The 17,379-nt window shown below is 44.3% G+C and overlaps 1 protein-coding gene across 9 annotated transcripts in view; it reads left to right on the top strand.

Annotated features, from left to right (window-relative positions):
• plcg2 (phospholipase C, gamma 2) overlaps positions 1–17,379 on the top strand; it is an 86,149-nt gene that overhangs the window by 52,896 nt on the left and 15,874 nt on the right. For all 9 annotated transcript variants that reach the window (XM_052060818.1, XM_052060817.1, XM_052060820.1 and 6 more), the window contains exons 17-24: positions 4,927–5,096; positions 5,909–6,109; positions 8,624–8,746; positions 8,820–9,000; positions 16,409–16,477; positions 16,586–16,695; positions 16,796–16,892; positions 16,992–17,064. In XM_052060818.1, coding sequence (XP_051916778.1) covers positions 4,927–5,096; positions 5,909–6,109; positions 8,624–8,746; positions 8,820–9,000; positions 16,409–16,477; positions 16,586–16,695; positions 16,796–16,892; positions 16,992–17,064 — 1,024 coding nt within the window. The remainder of the gene's footprint in view (positions 1–4,926; positions 5,097–5,908; positions 6,110–8,623; positions 8,747–8,819; positions 9,001–16,408; positions 16,478–16,585; positions 16,696–16,795; positions 16,893–16,991; positions 17,065–17,379) is intronic.

Genomic DNA, 17,379 nt, shown 5'->3' with positions numbered 1-17,379 from the left:
GGAATGTGGGAGGAAACCGGAGCACCCGGAGAAAAAACACAGGCCCGGGGAGAACATGCAAACTCCACACGGAGGCCGCAGCTGGAATTGAACCCGGTACCTCTGCACTGTGAAGCCGACGTGCTAACCACTGGACTACCGGGCCGCCCCTCATGTAAAATTGAAAATCTAAATTGTTATTTCAGTAAATATTTGCGTTTGGCAAGTAGAAAACTGATTCATGATTCCATGTTGATGAGAGCATTAAAATTGGGAAAAATAAGACAAAAAATGTAAAAGGAAATTCAGAAACGATAAAAAATGTGTGAGTAAATACGATTAAGTTTTTTGTTCATTTGAGTTAATTATTACAGTTTTAATTAGATTAAATATTTTAATCGTTTCACAGCTCTAGTAAAAATACAGTATGGCCTGCTCCGAGTTTCCTGAACGCAACATACTTATAGCTGCTCTGCCATTGGCTACTACCAAGCATCTTCCTGGAATTCCATTGGCTAACAGGGACCTCTACCGAATGTGTCTCTGTGTTAAATGGATAAATAGATACATATGTGTCTTTGCAGCGTCCTCATCATTTGCCCCTCGGGAAATGAGGCCTTCCGAGTGTTTTACAGAAATATGAATCACCCAGAAAAAGTGTTCACCAGTCGGCGATCACTCACTATGCTGATGTTGGCCTTGGACATTTTCGAAGGATTGTTAAAAGCTGACAAAAGCAAACATCCTTGGACTAAAGAGGGCAAGAAATGATGAGGACGCAGTTAAAAGTTAAATGACCATTATTTTTATTCTTTATTGTTTGTTTTTTACATTTTGAACAATTCTCATTTATTATGCAATAATCTAATTGAAACATGTATTTGTTACATATTTTGATACATTTTTATGCTTTAAGAAACATTTATGTCTCAATTTTGGGGGGGGCTTGGAACGGATTAGGGCATTTACATGGAAAACTTACATCAATCAAACCCCAAATCGTAACTTAGTCCACGGGCTAACGCCAGTAGCTTAAACTTACCGGCTGTCACCGCACCGGCCTTTCTCCCTCATCATGGGGCGCCACAACTTCGCCGCCTTTGGGTTATTTCTGATACTCCTGACGTTCCGCCATCATCCAGTGACAGGACTACTCCACTATTCTGTCGCGGATCTTCTCCGGATCTGGAGGATTGCACCAGAGCCTCCAGCGCCGGAACCACACCATCATCCTGACATTGCTCGCCTGCCTCGACGTCGCTACATTCACCGCGGGTCGTGTAGACATGTTGACTACAAAAACCCTGGCTCAATCAACTCGACCTGGTCCACTTCTCGACGTCCTCCCAGAAACCGCGGCCGCAACACCAACTACCATACAGTAGCCCGCCTGGCTAGGTCGGCTAACAGCACTGCCGCCATCAAACATGACACAGACGCCGTCAACTTTGGACTGCTGAACAAGACTTACGAACAAGGGACACCTCATTCAAGACGTCCTCGCCGAACGCAAACTTGACTTCCTCGTTTTAACAGAAACCTGGCAACAAACAAACGACTTTGCTGCTCTGAAGTGGAGTCACCACTCCTCCTGGCTTTGTTTACATCTGCCGTCCCCGTGGCACCGGCCGTGGAGGAGACCTTGCCTTAATCCACCGCGAGAAGTGGAAAGTCTTACCAGTCTCCGTTCCTGCATCAAGCTCTTTTGAATGCCTGGTGTTTAAACTCCCTGGACCCACGCCAACCATCATTGACACAGTTTATCTCCCCCCGAAGCCACATAGCGATTTCATCAATGAATTTTCCAGCTTAATCACACACTTATCCACTCTCTCGCCAAATTTAATTTTGCTGGGAGATTTCAATATTCACATGGACAACCCCGACTGCCACTCACAAGAGACTTCACATCCTACCTGGAGAGCCTCGCGATACACTGTCTCACTGACTTCCCCACCCACATCAAAGGCCACACATTGGACTTGGTTTGCTGCTCTGGCCTCTCCCCCTCCAAGCCCACTGCTGATGTTTTTCCTGAAACCGATAATTTCCTCCTCACTTTTAACACCGTACTCCGTCTCTCTATAATCAAAACCTCCCGCCTCATTTCTTTTCGTAATACCAAAAATATCAACATTGACACCTTCTGCTCCATTATCGACCGTTTCCCGCCCCCAGACGCCCTTTCAAACCCGGATGACCTCACCGCTCACTACAATGCCTGCCTCACAAATATTATAAATTCTCTTGCCCCCCTGAAGACCAGGACTGCTTTATTCTCTACATCTGCCCCCTGGTTTACACCCGCTCTTTGGTCATTGAAATAAAAAAAACGCCAACTTGAGCGACTCTATAAGAAAACCGGTCTCACCATCCATAAGGACATGTACACTACCCATATCACTAAATACAAGGACCAAATTGCACAAACCAAATCCAGCTACTACTCTCGCCTCATCCTCTCCAACGAAGGAAATTCAAGAACTCTCTTCTCCGTCATGAACAAAATCGTCCGGCCACCAAATTCTCTCCCCCTCCACCTGTACTCCACAGCAACCTGCAACTCCATAATGGAACACTTCAATCACAAAATCCTTAAGATCCATCACCAACTCCATCAAAACATGCTTGCCCCCCCCCCCCATCTGAACCTTCTTCTCCTTGTCATTTCTTCTCCAGTTTTGTTCCACCCACAACTGCTGAATCATCCAACCTCATACTCAAATCCAAGCCCACCACTTGCCAGCTTGATCCCCTCCCTTCATCCCTTGTTAAATCGTGCCTTCCTTCCCTGCTTCCTCTCATATCTACTATTATCCACTCCTCGCTCTCTTCTGGTATTGTCCCATCACTCCTCAAAACCGCTGATGACACGCAGCTGTACCTCTCCTGCAAGCCAAACTCCATACTCCCACCCCCCTCCCTCACCTCTTGCCTCTCCAAACTCAAAACATAGTTCACAACAAACTTTCTTAAATTAAATGCTAATAAAACTGAAGTCCTTCTTCTTGGCACCAAATCCACTTTATCCAAAGTAAACTGTTTCCTTCATCATTGACAGCTTCCTAGTGTCCCCCCTCCCCCCAGGTTAAGAGTCTGGGTGTCATCCTGGATAGCATGCTCACCTTCCACTCACATATCAACACCATCACCCGCACTGCTTATTTCCACCTCCGCAATATTACCAGACTTCGCCCTTCCCTCACCCCCCGCACCACTGTTATTCTTGTCCACAGTCTTGTCACATCCCACCTTGATTACTGCAACGCTCTCCTCTTCGGCCTACCTCAAAAGTCCCTCCATAAAATCCAGCTGGTTCAAAACGCCTCTGCTCACATCATCACAAAAACATCTTCCCAGCAGCACATCACCCCCGTTCTCCAACAGCTCCACATATATGGCCATCCACAACCTGGCCCCTCCTTACCTATCCGACCTTCTCCAGGTGCATATCCCCTCTCGCTCCCTCAGATCCTCGTCCTCCCTCCGCCTGTCAGTGCCCCCTGCCCGACTGGGCACCATGGGAGCCAGAGCCTTCAGTCACGCTGCTCCAAAGCTTTGGAACAACCTACCTCCGGACCTCCAAAACTTCACACCTCTTTCCACTTAAGTCCCGTCTAAAAACACACCTGTTCAGGATTGGCTAAAACACATGGCTCTTCCATTTCCTATGTTTTTGTGATTTTATGTCCTGTTTTTATATAATATCTTGCATACTAATTTTTACATTGTATTTTCTTATTGTCTTTACAGTGTCCTTGGGTGGCATGAAATGTGCTTTTAAATAAAATGCATTATTATTATTATTATTATTAACATTTTCTAGTTAAGAAATTTCTTCCAGAACCAATTAATGTCCTTAGTAGACGTACCGCTGTACTCATAGATATCGCTTTAAGCAGACATCGAAAAAAAGTACGAGGCCGGGCAGCGTCTGGCTTTCAAAACTTTTTGCCTGTGTTTGGATCGATTGTCTGTTGGTTTATAGTCAAGTCAACTTTATTGTCAAATGTGCTACATGTGCAACATACAGCACAGATGAAATTACATTCCTCAGGAGACAGAGGAGCCGCTGCAGGTGACCGCGCCGCCATCAAAAGAACAGTTAACATAAAATGACAAAATATACAACACAACACATTTTTCTGCATACACTTTGTTGTTTGAAGCAGTTAGAGATGAAAGAGCAGCGAATCAAAGTGTCCTTTCAACAGTGGATCAAAGATGTCATGCTGAAAATGTTCACACGTCTGATACAAGCTAAGTTTGAAAGCAAACAAGAAGCTATAGCGTCCATTGACGAAAATGAGATTGGCTCACATCTCCTGTCCAATGTAAATCCACTTCAATTCCAAGCCGCGACTCCCAGTTCCACATATGCATCGGCGCTTGTAGTTCCTGCTCCTCTTGCTTTTAATTGTGGTTGGCTCATTTATGACGGTTGGTCTCAGCACGAGTGTGATTCCCCTCGCCTTCATGCACAACTGAAATAGTAAATCATAAAACATTTTAAATAGCACGTTGCATTCTGTTATTAGTACATCCTGTTGCATTGGAAAATACAGTGTGAATTCTCGTTTTAATAGTTAGCGTAGTGTTTCAGCAGAACATAAACAGGAAGATGTAACTTTTTAAGTCCAATAATTTCCTGCATACAGACTGAACGTGACATCACCAATAAATCTAAAAAAGAAAAAAATAGAAAGAAAATGAATGAATGCCTGCTGGTGAAAAGAAATGAATCTACTGGCACGTTGTAACTTGTTATAAAAAATTTAAACATACCCTTGTGAACTATATTGCATTAGGACATGTTTCAAGAGCTGATCTAATGTTGTCTCATTTTCAGCTTTGGAACCACGGACTGTAATTTGAGTTCTGTTTTCTATTTGTGATTGCTAAAGTAAAGAAATGAATTCAGAGCCTGTGTTTTGTGTATTTTCCCAGTACCATGATTTGCATTGTTCCGAAACATGGTTTCACGGTGGCATGAAAGAGGGTCGACTGATGGCAGAGCAACTGATTCATGATTACTGCACCGAGACAAGAGGAAGAGATGGTACTTTTTTGGTCCGGCAGAGTGATGCTGTTGCCAAGGATATCACCCTCTCTTTCTGGTAGAGTTCACTTCATGCACACTCACTATTATGGGAAATATTGCTTTTGTGATGAAAATCAACCTTTGTGGACTGCTTGTCCTCCTCACATTTTTCATCATGCTAACCCTCATGTCAGTCCCACTGCTTGGACGCGGACAGTTTTCTATGTGTAGAATACACAATACATGGTGTACAGTATTAGGAATGCGGGTGGTCAACCACCTGTCCTATGATGCTAAGAAACCCCAAATGTGTATGTTCTAAAATCCCAATTATCTGTCAGGTTCATCACATCTGTAGTACTTACTGGTGGTGTTTTAAATAACATTAGATCATTACCCATTTTCCACACTGTAAGGTGCTTTGGAGTACAAGGCTCACCTTCAATGAATGGCCTATTTTAAAAGTGTTTTCATATATAGGGTGCACCACAATATAAGGTGCATAGAATAGAAGCCACAATCGTGGCTGCGGTTGCGTAATGCATCCACTTGATGGAGCTATGCGAAAGAGAAAACAATACAAGACAGCTTTATCTAAATAGAGCTTTCACGACTGGTGCAGCTGTAACAAAGCGCTTTCTAGAACATTTAAAATCCAACGTCCAAGAAATCTGAATATTGATCCAATATATAAGGCGCCTCAGCTTTAGAGAAAATTGAATGCTTTTAGGTGCGCCTTATAGTGCAGAAAATACAATAATTACAATACAAATTTTAGGGAGGTTATTTACAGGTATCTCTCTCTCTCTCTCTGACACTTTATCTCTCTATCACAGTGTGCAATTTTTTTTTTTATCTGTTGTCTGTTGTCTTCCAACATTTATTTAGGCGCAGTGGGAGAGTCCAGCACTGCCGTATTCGTTCGTTTTCCGAGGGACAAAACACATCCTACTACCTGACACCAAACCTCCAATTTCCCAGTTTGTATGCACTGATACAGCACTATAGGGAGAACCCGCTGCGCTGTCAAGACTTTGAGTTGCGTCTCACTGATGCTGTACCACATCCCAACCCACATCTACAACAAGGGTACGTTCGTCACAGTCAACTTAGATTTCAGTAAAATGAAATATAAATCCGAAAGTACTTATGTCTGTTTCTATTCATTTAAAGATACCTCCCAGGCTTAGATGACTAATGAACGACGACACCTCTTTTAGAGTCATAGTGGATTTTTTCAGGAAATTCAAATATGGAGTGGGTATAAAAAGCCTGCTCGCATACAAGGTTTTTGTGATTTAAAAAAATGAGACCATGATACATCATCATGTTTCTCGAGTCATATGACTTGAATTGAGTCAGACTGGAGTTACTATTTTTAGGCATTGTGACTTGTTCAAAAATTGGGAATGACTTGACTTGGCTTGAGACTTGGTATCTGCCTGTTGTAATCAGCAACACATATACTCACTCCCCAGCAAACGAAAGCGAAAAACAGGGCGCCGGCATCGACTGTCCAAAGCAAGGCTGGGCAGATGTTGGCCTCCTTAAAAATTAGTCGTGCCTTTGTAATGCACGGAATCCGTGCGACTCTTCCAATCCAGCCTTTCATAAAGCTCCACACCTCGGGGTCTGTGCTTCAAAACCACTTCCACCTCGGTGCCCCTAATTTTGATGCGCGTTGGTTGAGCTTCTCTCCTCCCTCACTTCAACCCCATGATCATCTCTTTCGTTTTTCCATTGTTAAGGATGAGATGATTGTGTTGACCCCAGTCTTCAGGGAGGGGACAGCAGTCTGAAATGGGAGGGCTGAGGTTGTTTGGGGATGGATGTCAAATCTAATGAAAAAAAATGTCCCCGTCACTCAACGTCAAAAAGGGCACAGAGTGAATGTCACACACTAATTTGGTTTGGGTAACAGATTGGATCCAGAAATGACGTATGTACTTTTTAAATTTGATGATTTGCATGTTTACGCCCACATTCAGTATATTTCAGTGTTTATCACCACCTTGACACTGTGCCACTCATATAAACGTTTGTTTGAAAAAACAACATTCATTCTTCGAAATAATTCAAAAAGGTAGACATTTGGACGTTGTTTTTCATTTAATTTTTACATGTTAGTGATTATAACATTTTTAGATCTGTCATGTAATAGGATCAGTGAAAAATAAATGATCACTTCAACGTTTATTGTGGCTGAGCAAGATTTTATGACTTGACTTACAACTTGCTTAAACCAAGTAATGAGAAGAATTGCTTGAAATGTTTTGGCGACTCGACTTGAAATGCAGGATTAAAAAAAAAATGCCCCCACAGTGACTTGGGACAGGCTTGAGACTTGAACGTTACAACTTGAGACTTACTTGCGACTTGTAAATAAAACGCTTACTCCAACTTCTGACTTCATGCATTGTGTTCATTTGGTGACGAGTGTTTTGTTGATGGCAAACATACCTTTGGAATCCTAGGTCCAAAAGCGCAAGCTTGGCATCAGAATTTTGCTGAATCACAATTGTAATCTTCTAAATGCATGCGGAAAAAAAAATGTGTGATGGTCTGCTGAAACCAAGGTTTGGCTTTTTGGCCCAAATTCCAAAAGGTCTATTTCGTACAAGCTCAATACTGTTTATCACCAAGAGAACGCCATACCGATAGTAAAACATGTTTGTGGCAGTGTCATGCTTTGGGGCTGTTTTTCTTGAGCTCCAGCTGGACCCTTAGGCAAGGTAGACTGATTTATAAACCGTTCCAAATACCAGTCAGTGTTAGCACAAAAAACAAAAACTCCTTCTAGAAAGCACCCCCCCCCCCCCCCCCCCCCAAGAACAGCCCCATCGAATGACTGAAATTTATTTGGGATAAATCAGAGGTACTTTGACCATTTCCATTCCATTTAACATGAGTTTGAATGTGACTAGTTAACTCTGAACACATCCCTATGGCCAGTTATAAGAGGGTGTGCACACTTGTGCAAGTACATCATCTTAATTGATTGACCTCAGCTCTTGAAAATGTTGTTGTAAGGCTACAGGTCACATTAATAGTGAAAATATTTAGAAATAATTTATCTTTTACTTTTGTAAAATGAAAACTAAAAACATGGTTTCTTCAAGGTGTTCCTCAGGGTCGGCTCTTGAATATTCATTGGCAATACAATGTGAATGAATTATTCATTCATTCATTCATTCATCTTCCGAGCCGCTTGATCCTCACTAGGGTCGCGGGGGGTGCTGGAGCCTATCCCAGCTGTCTTCGGGCAGTAGGCGGGGGACACCCTGAATCGGTTGCCAGCCAATCGCAGGGCACACAGAAACAAACAACCATTCGCACTCAGACTCACACCTAGGGACAATCTAGAGTGTTCAATCAGCCTGCCATGCATATTTTTGGAATGTGGGAGGAAACCGGAGCACCCGGAGAAAACCCACGCAGGCCCGGGGAGAACATGCAAACTCCACACAGGGAGGCCGGAGCTGGAATCGAACCCGGTACCTCTGCACTTTGAAGCCGACGTGCTAACGTGAATGAATTATTTAAAATGAATGTTCTTTTTGGGGTGACAGTTTGATCCAAATTATTTTTTGTATTTTATGTTAGGTGGTTTTACAGAAACCTGAGCAGAGGTGAGGCCGAAGATTATTTGCTGAAAATTCCCAGAGATGGAGCTTTCCTTATACGACAGAGGGAGGGAGATCCAGCCTCTTTTGCTATCACGTTCAGGTTGAGTAGCATGCTCATAGTTCACTTTGTGAAGTTAATTCCATTTTGTACTGAAATACGATGTGTCCCTCAGAGGGGAAGGGAAGGTCAAACACTGCCGGATCCAGAAGGAAGGCGGCGTTTACCTGCTCGGCACAACAACCGAGTTTGAGAGCCTTGTGGAGATGGTCAACTACTTCAAGAAGAAGCCACTGTATCGTAAGACCAAACTCCGATACCCAGTCACGCCTGACCTGGTTGCTCGCTTCAGCACAGTGAGTTCCACAAAATCAGATGAAAATGAGTACATGCATTGTTTCATTTGCTTCGCTATTGTTTGTTTCAGGACATTCTTTTTGCTTTATGTGAATAGTAATACTGGCTATTTTTGGTAACCTTCATCCCCCCCAATTTATTTATGTATATCTGTATATATGTATGTATGTATGTATTTACAGTATATTAGAGCTGTCAGTTTAGCGCGTTTTTATTTGCATTCATTTTAATGAATTTTAACAGGATTAAATTAATGCGGCACACGTCACAGCGGATGTTACGTTTGCTCTATAAATAAATCAGAAACAAAACAACAAGCGCACTGCATAGATCCACGCACGTTTGTTTTGCCAGCCACGGCAGCGCGAGACACCGAAAATGGATACTGAAAGAGTTTATGAATGGAAAGTTTACTTTTAAAAAGTTGCCAGATTGCTCCACTGACAAGACCAAAGTTACCTGCATCATACAGGTATACGATGTACGCGATTGTTACTTGTTTGGAACCATTTTGTGTGGAAGGTTACAGTGTTTCGTGTCCATATAAATATAGTGGGTGGAGCTTCTCTGTGTTCGTCTGACAGTGACGGTGCGCTGAGGTGGTGACATGACAACGAAAGTTCAGCGGTGCAGTGGTAGCGACCTAGCGAAAATAAAATGTCTCCAGTGTTGTCATCGAACCAAGTGTAGTCATCCGAAATGATGTCTACACAAAACCGTAGAGAGACTTCCGCGCAAGAAGGACCAATAGAATCAACATAGCCTGTCTGCTGTGTTCAAAACAAACTTGAGAAAAACAAAGTCTGCAACTATGGCTTAAATCCACTATAGGCTGAGTACTAGTTTACCTTAGATGTGCACTTTACAATGTTATATTGCTCATGATTCCATAAAAAGAGCTGTTAAAGCAGCTGTTGTGTGACAAAATATTTTTTTCACTGTTGTTGATGGACAGTAATATTGTGAGAGATTATATGTGAATAACTTCTCCAAGTGAAAAATGTTCATGTAAAATTGAAAATCAAAATTGTTATTTCAGTAAATATTTGCATTTTGCACATAGAAAACGGATTCATGATTCCATGTTGATGCATTAAAATGGGGAAAAAATAGGACAAAAAAATATTAAAGGAAATTCAGAAACGATCAAAAATGCGTGAGTAATCACTATTATTTTTGTAGTAAATTTGAGTTAATTTTGACAGTTTAATTAGATTAAATATTTTCATCGTTTGACAGCTCTAATATATATATATATATAATATATATATAGACACACACACTCACACTCACAAGTTAGTCAACAATATAAGGAACAGCTTTTTAGTTTGTAGTGGTTACACCTGTTCCACCTCAAACTATTTGTATGACAAATAACACATTATTTCTCGAATTGGATGAAACTTGACACTTATTTTACAGTTAGGGATTTACCGTATTTTCTGGATTATAAATCATTCCGGAGTATTGGTCGCACCAGCCGTAAAATGCATCATAAAGAAGAAAAAAAAACATACAAGGCGCACTGGAGTGTAAATCGCATTTTGGGGGGAAATTTATGTGATAAAATCCAACACCAAGAACATACATGTCGTCTTGAAAGGCAATTTATCATAAAATTTATCCATCCATCCATGCATCCATCATCTACCGCTTATCCAGGGCCGGGTCGCGGGGGCAACAGCTTTAGCAGGGAAGCCCAGACTTCCCTCTGCCTAGCTACTTCTTCCAGCTCTCCCCGGGGGATCCCGAGACGTTCCCAGGCCAGCTGGGTGACATAGTCTCTCCAGCGTGTCCTGGGTCTTCCTCGGGGTCTCCTCCCAGTGGGACATGCCCGGAACACCTCACCATGGAGGCGTTCAGGAGGCATCCGAATCAGATGCCCAAGCCACCTCATCTGGCTCCTCTAGATGTGGAGGAGAAGCGGCTCGACTCTGAGCCCCTCCCGGATGACCGAGCTTCTCACCTTATCTCTAAGGGAGAGCCCGGACACCCTGCGGAGAAAACTAATTTCGGCCGCTTGTAACTGGGTTCTCGTTCTTTCGGTCACGACCCATAGCTCGTGACCATAGATGAGGGTTGGAACGTAGATCAACCGGTAAATTGAGAGCTTCGCCCTTTGGGTCAGCTCCTTCTTCACCATGACAGACCGATACAACGTCCGCATCACAGCAGACGCTGCACCGATCCGCCTGTCGATCTACCGCTCCCTTCTGCCCCAAATCGTGAACAAGACCCCAAGATACTTGAACTCCTCCACTTGGGGCAAGATCTCCTCCCCGACCCGGAGGGGCACTCCACCCTTTTTTGACTGAGGACTATGGTTTCAGATTTGGAGGTGCTGATCTTCATCCCAACCGCTTCACACTCGGCTGCGAAACGCTCCAGTGAGATTTGGAGAGCCCTGTTTGAAGGAGCCAACAGCACCACATCATCTGCAAAAAGCAGTGATTCAATACTGAGGCCCCCAAAACTGACCCCCTCAACGCTTCGGCTGCGCCGAGAAATTCTGTCCATAAAGGTTATGAACAGAATCGGTGACAAAGGGCAGCCTTGGCGGAGTCCTACCCCCACTGGAAACGATTCCGACTTACTGCCGGCAATGCGAACCAAACTCTGACATCGGTGGTATAGTGACCGAACCGCCCGTATCAGGGGGTTCGGTACCTGTTTTGAAACACTTCTGATACACAATTTGAATGAATATCAAGTTTCATAAAGGATCGTCGGAGATAGGCACTCAGAAATAACGACAAGACACTTCTGGCTATCAACAATAGGCACTTTATTGGTCCCACACAGAAATGATAACACAGTTCAAACAAGTTGTATGAAGCTAAAGAACTCTTACCGTGTGCCAGTAGGGTGGAGAGCCAACACCCTCAGCAGAGTGAGCTTCAATACGAGCTAGGCGTTCGTACGGTAACCCATAGCGGACTCTGCTGAGGAGCATCGCTCCCCTCCTTTTATCCTCTAAAGTGTGTGCATCGGGAGGGGTGAGTGGCCATTGTCATCCCTTCCCACGCCACACTGTTTGTTGTGTAACCAAGTGGCACGGACTTGTAATCATTTACTTGCAATTATTCCAAAGCAGGTTCAAGAGTTTATCTCACTTGTAATCATTTAAAAGCATTCCAAAGGGTTTATCTCACTTGCAATCATTCCAAAGCAGGTTCAAGAGTTTACCTCTGAGAAGATATACATTGGTTAAAGAAAACATCACAAAATATCTTAATATACCAGTACCCCATACCCTTGAAGCACCCCCCACAGAACTCCCCGAAGGACACGGTCAAACGCCTTCTCCAAGTCCACAAAACACATGCAGACTGGTTGGGCGAATTCCCACATACCCTCGAGGACCCTGCTAAGGGTGTAGAGCTGGTCCACTGTTCCACGGCCGGGACGAAAACCACACTGCTCCTCCTCAATCTGAGGCTCGACTTCCTGACGGACCCTCCTCTCCAGCACCTCTGAATAGACCTTACCAGGGAGGCTGAGGAGTGTGATCCCTCTGTAGTTAGAACACACCCTCCGGTCCCCCTTTTTAAAAAGAGGGACTACCACCCCGGTCTGCCACACGATGTTGCAGAGGCGTGTCAACCAGGACAGCCCCACAATATCCAGAGCCTTGAGGAACTCCGGGCGGATCTCATCCACCCCTGGGGCCTTGCCACCGAGGAGTTTGTTAATCACATCGGTGACTTCAACCATAGAGATAGGAGAGCCCACCTCAGAGTCCCCAGGCTCTGCTTCCTCTAAGGCAGGCGTGTTGGTGGAGTTGAGGAGGTCTTCGAAGTACTCTGCCCACCGGTTCACAACGTCCCGAGTCGAAGTCAGCAGCGCCCCATCCCCACTGTACACAGTGTTAGTGGTGCACTGCTTCCCCCTCCTGAGACGTCGGATGGTGGACCAGAATTTTCTCGAAGCCGTCCGGAAGTCGGCTTCCATGGCCTCACCGAACTCTTCCCACGCTCGGGTTTTTGCCTCGGCGACCACCGAAGCTGCGTTCTGCTTGGCCAGTCGATACCCGTCAGCTGCCTCTGGGGTCCCACAGGCCATAAAGGCTCGATAGGACTCCTTCTTCAGCTTGACGGCATCCCTTACTGCTGGTGTCCACCAGCGAGTACGGGGGTTGCCGCCACGACAGGCATCAACCACCTTACGGCCACAACTCAGATTGGCCGCCTCAACAATAGAGGCACGGAACGTGTTCCACTCGGGCTCAATGTCCCCCGCCTCCCCCGGAACATGGGAAAAGCTCTGTTGAAACTCCTTCTGACAGGGGATTCCGCCAGACGCTCCCAACATACCCTCACAATACGTTTGGGTCTGCCAGGACGGACCGGCATCTTCCCCCACCATCGGAGCCTACTCACCACCAGGTGGTGATCAGCTGTCTGCTCCGCCCCTCTCTTCACCCTAGTGTCCAGAACATGCGGCCGCAAATCCGATGATACAACTACAAAGTCGATCATCGAACTGCGGCCTAGGGTGTCCTGGTGCCAAGTGCACATATGGACACCCTTATGTTTGAACAAGGTGTTCGTTATGGACAATCCGTGACGAGCACAGAAGTCCAATAACAAAACACCACTCGGGTTCTGATCGGGGGGGCCGTTCCTCCCAATCACGCCCCTCCAGGTCTCACTGTCATTGCACACGTGAGCATTGAAGTCCCCCAGCAGAACAAGGGAGTCCCCTGCAGGAGTACTCTCCAGCACACCCTCCAAGGACTCTAAAAAGGGTGGGTATACTGAGCTGCTGTTTGGTGCATATGCACAAACAACAGTCAGGACCTGTCCACCCACCCGAAGGCGGAGGGAGGCAACCCTCTCGTCAATCGGTGTGAACCCCAATGTACAGGCACTGAGCCGGGGGGCAATGAGTATGCCCACCCCTTTAGACTTCATTCACGTGGTGCCATCAAGGCTCCCACAGTGTGCTGTCCCCACTGATTGTGCAGGTGTAAAAAAAAAAAAAAAAAAAGTGCCTAGCGTTGCCAAATTGCAATTGCAATCACCAAAATACATGTGGACATCGACTTCAACCGCTGAAAATACCAAAACAATGTCCTCAATATTTAGGAAGCTGTCATGCTGAAGATGGATTCCTATCAAATCCCCTTGGCTTGCGGCATTGTGGAGGCAGCTGATCGTTACCGACTGGCCAGGCGGAGCCGACGGGTTCAGGGATTGCCGGCCGCAACAGCCGCTGACCACCTTACGGCCACAGCGCCAGTCAATGGTCTTGACAGCAGAGGTGTGGAATATGGTCCGCTTGGACTCAATGACCCCCACCTCTCTCGGGACTTGGGTAAAGTTCTGCTAGAGGTGGAAGCTGAAACTCCTTCTCACAGGGAACTCAACGAGACGGTCCCAGCAGATCCTTACAATACGTTAGGGTCTGCCAGGTCAGACCAACATCTTCCCCCACCATCAGAGCCAACACACCATCAGGTGCCTATTGGTTCCCAAATGTGGAGAGCTTGAACAGAATGGAGGAAGGGGTGTTTTGTGAGACTGCCTGACAGAATTTTAAATGGATTTTTTAAACGGATTTTAAATGGATTTGTGAAGTCCCATTCATAAGGCATGACTTTAAGTGGAGTGTTTTCACAAGGGTGGAAACAAGCTGGTTATTCCCCACTCAAACATGCAATGCCATTTCTGGCACTGCAATATGGCTTGACAACCAGTATTTCCAAGGTTGTGATTTTAAAGTTTGTGTGTGTTACAAGCACGGTTTCTACTAAATGTTGGTCTAATTTTTTTGGGCCATATCATGCGAAATCTACTATTTTGAGCTTTTAGCTGTGGTCAAAAAATCCTAATTCACCCCCAAAGTGGTGTTTTCCTCCATTCCTCCATTGCTGCTCATTCCTCCTCTCTAAGCAACATCAGAATAGGAATCATTTTAATTGGTATGTTGACACACAAGGAATTTGTGTCCGGTAGTACTGGTTACACTAGTTTTGCAATAACAAACAACGACGAGAAACAAGGACATGACGAACAAGTATCGAAAGATTTTCTACAATGTAAGGGTGCCATTGTGCAGTAGTAGCACTCAATGACAACTGTGTGACAATGTGGTGCAATACAATACTATGACGGTTGTGCAGTTGGTGCAGATAATCGTTGCACCATTTTTTTCAGTGACCAGTGGCAGTAATTGTACTCCAGCTTTAGGTGTACAACTATACATAAAGTGCTTGAGCACTTTAAAGTCTGGTACTGTGGGATATTGACAATTGTTCAAGTATGTACAGAGCTGGAGCTACAATGATAATTCCAGTAATACTGTTCCACAGGGCTGTGCAAAAATTCAAAGAGCTATTATAGATTTGAGTTACTGTTTAGGGAGCAAATGGCGAGAGAGAAGAAGCTGTTTGAATGTCTGCTGATTTTGGTGCACATGGATCTGTAGCGCTTGCCTGAGGAGAGTAGCTGGAAAAGGTGCGCAGGGTCTGGGGGTCCAGTCGTATTTTCCGTGCCCTTGTCTTGGTTCTTGCAGTGTGCGGGTCCTCGAGAGTGGGTAGGGCGATGCGAATGATTTTTTTCCGCCGTCCTAACTGTCCGTTGCAGTCGGATATTATCCTTTTTTGTGGCGGCCCCAAATCCAAGGAAACAACTGGGTCCTCATTTTGTCCTGGAGACTAAACACAGCTCCTTCTCGAAAGAAGGGACCAGCACTCATTTATAACCCATTATTTTAGATAGGTGGGGTGACATGACTCCCTGACCCCACGGCAGATGAAGGTACGAATCAGGGATGACATCGTTTTTGTTTTTCCTATTTATTATATTAAATACTCAAAGACAAAGGTAATGTATCAGAATTGTATTTAGATACAATAACTCCAATATTACAAGAACCAGTTTGTAGGAATTTCACTGTGGCTACTTTTTTCCCTGACAAGCTACATTTTCCCTGACATCCTACATTTTCTTTTATGACAATACCTATGAATCAAACATTGAGACAGGAAGCCATCCATGCACCCACCCGTCCATTCTCAATCCCGCTTGACATCACTTGGGTTGCTGGTGAGCTTCAGCTGACTTTGGCCGAGAGGTGAGGTCCACACTGGATTGGTCACCAGTCAGTCAAAGGGCACATTTAAACGCAACAGCCGTTCACGCTCACATTCACACCTTGGAACAATTTAGAGTCTTCAGTCCACCTAACATGCATATTTATGGATTATGCAAACATGCATGTGTAAAGCTGACATTCATACACAGAACCTCAGAAATGGAAGGCAGGCATGCTATCCATTAACCACTGACACGAAAAAGGCGACATTCTAAGATTACATTTTTTGAGGTGACCTCCTTGAGTCCCACTTTGTTTAGGTAACATCTCTGTCAAGAACGGTACCTGACAGTTAATTCTTTTTGACAGGATAAAGACACTGCTTCCCTGTACGAAATGACGACATATGTGGAACCTAATGAGATTGAGTCATCACTGGTGTGTACAGTATTCAGAGTAATACTTCTGTTTTGGTTGTTATTGTTGTTTGTCTTGTGCTTAACATACTGGCTGCCTAATTTTCCATTGTTTGTTTGTCCACCTTAGCCAAAGAGTACCGTTCGCGCCATTTACAGCTACCAGGCTAAAATGCCCGATGAACTCACCTTCAATAAAGGGGCTTTAATACATAATGTGTCAAAGGACAATGATGGATGGTGAGTCCAATTGCACATTGTTGTTTGACATGACCAAGTCCAAAAATACACAAACATACACACGCACACAAAAACCTTCACATTTCTCCTCGCATTCTAGGTGGAAAGGAGACCATGGTGGAAATTTGCAGCTCTTTTTCCCATCTAATTATGTTGAGGAAGTGTCCAACAACACCAAACATGATTTTGGACAACAGGTTTGAAAAAGTGTTTATTAGGTCATAATTGAACTGGAGGTTTGATGGCATTATAAAGACTAAAAATGTATTCGCTGTTTGTGACCTAAATTAAAACAGAATATAGAAGACAATCCTTTGGGAGAACTATGCAAGGGTGTGGTGGATATATCCAAGTGCAACATACAAAACTGTGAGTACCTCTTTTTTTCCACTTCTTAGATCATTACAAGCTAATGTACATTCATTTAAAAACAATGAGGGCGACGAATGAATTTTGCTAAAGCTGGAGATCAAATTCATGACGTGATCATTGTGGAAAGGAATTCTTGAAACATCGACAGAAAAAATAATCACATCACAACAAAATGTGTTTGGTTTGTTTTCTGTTTTCAATCTCAAATTGAAATTTGGTTCATGACACAAAAAGACACTTAAAATGGCTTTTTATCTAAAAAAAACAACATCACCATTGTCGTTTTTATTTTTATAGCATCAACAGCACTCA

The sequence above is a fragment of the Hippocampus zosterae genome, chromosome 3 (genome assembly GCF_025434085.1).
Source record: "Hippocampus zosterae strain Florida chromosome 3, ASM2543408v3, whole genome shotgun sequence".
NCBI classification, from domain to species: Eukaryota; Metazoa; Chordata; class Actinopteri; order Syngnathiformes; family Syngnathidae; genus Hippocampus; species Hippocampus zosterae.
The sequence above is the reverse complement of the archived record's forward strand: the minus strand, read 5'-3'. Positions and strand labels throughout refer to the sequence as shown.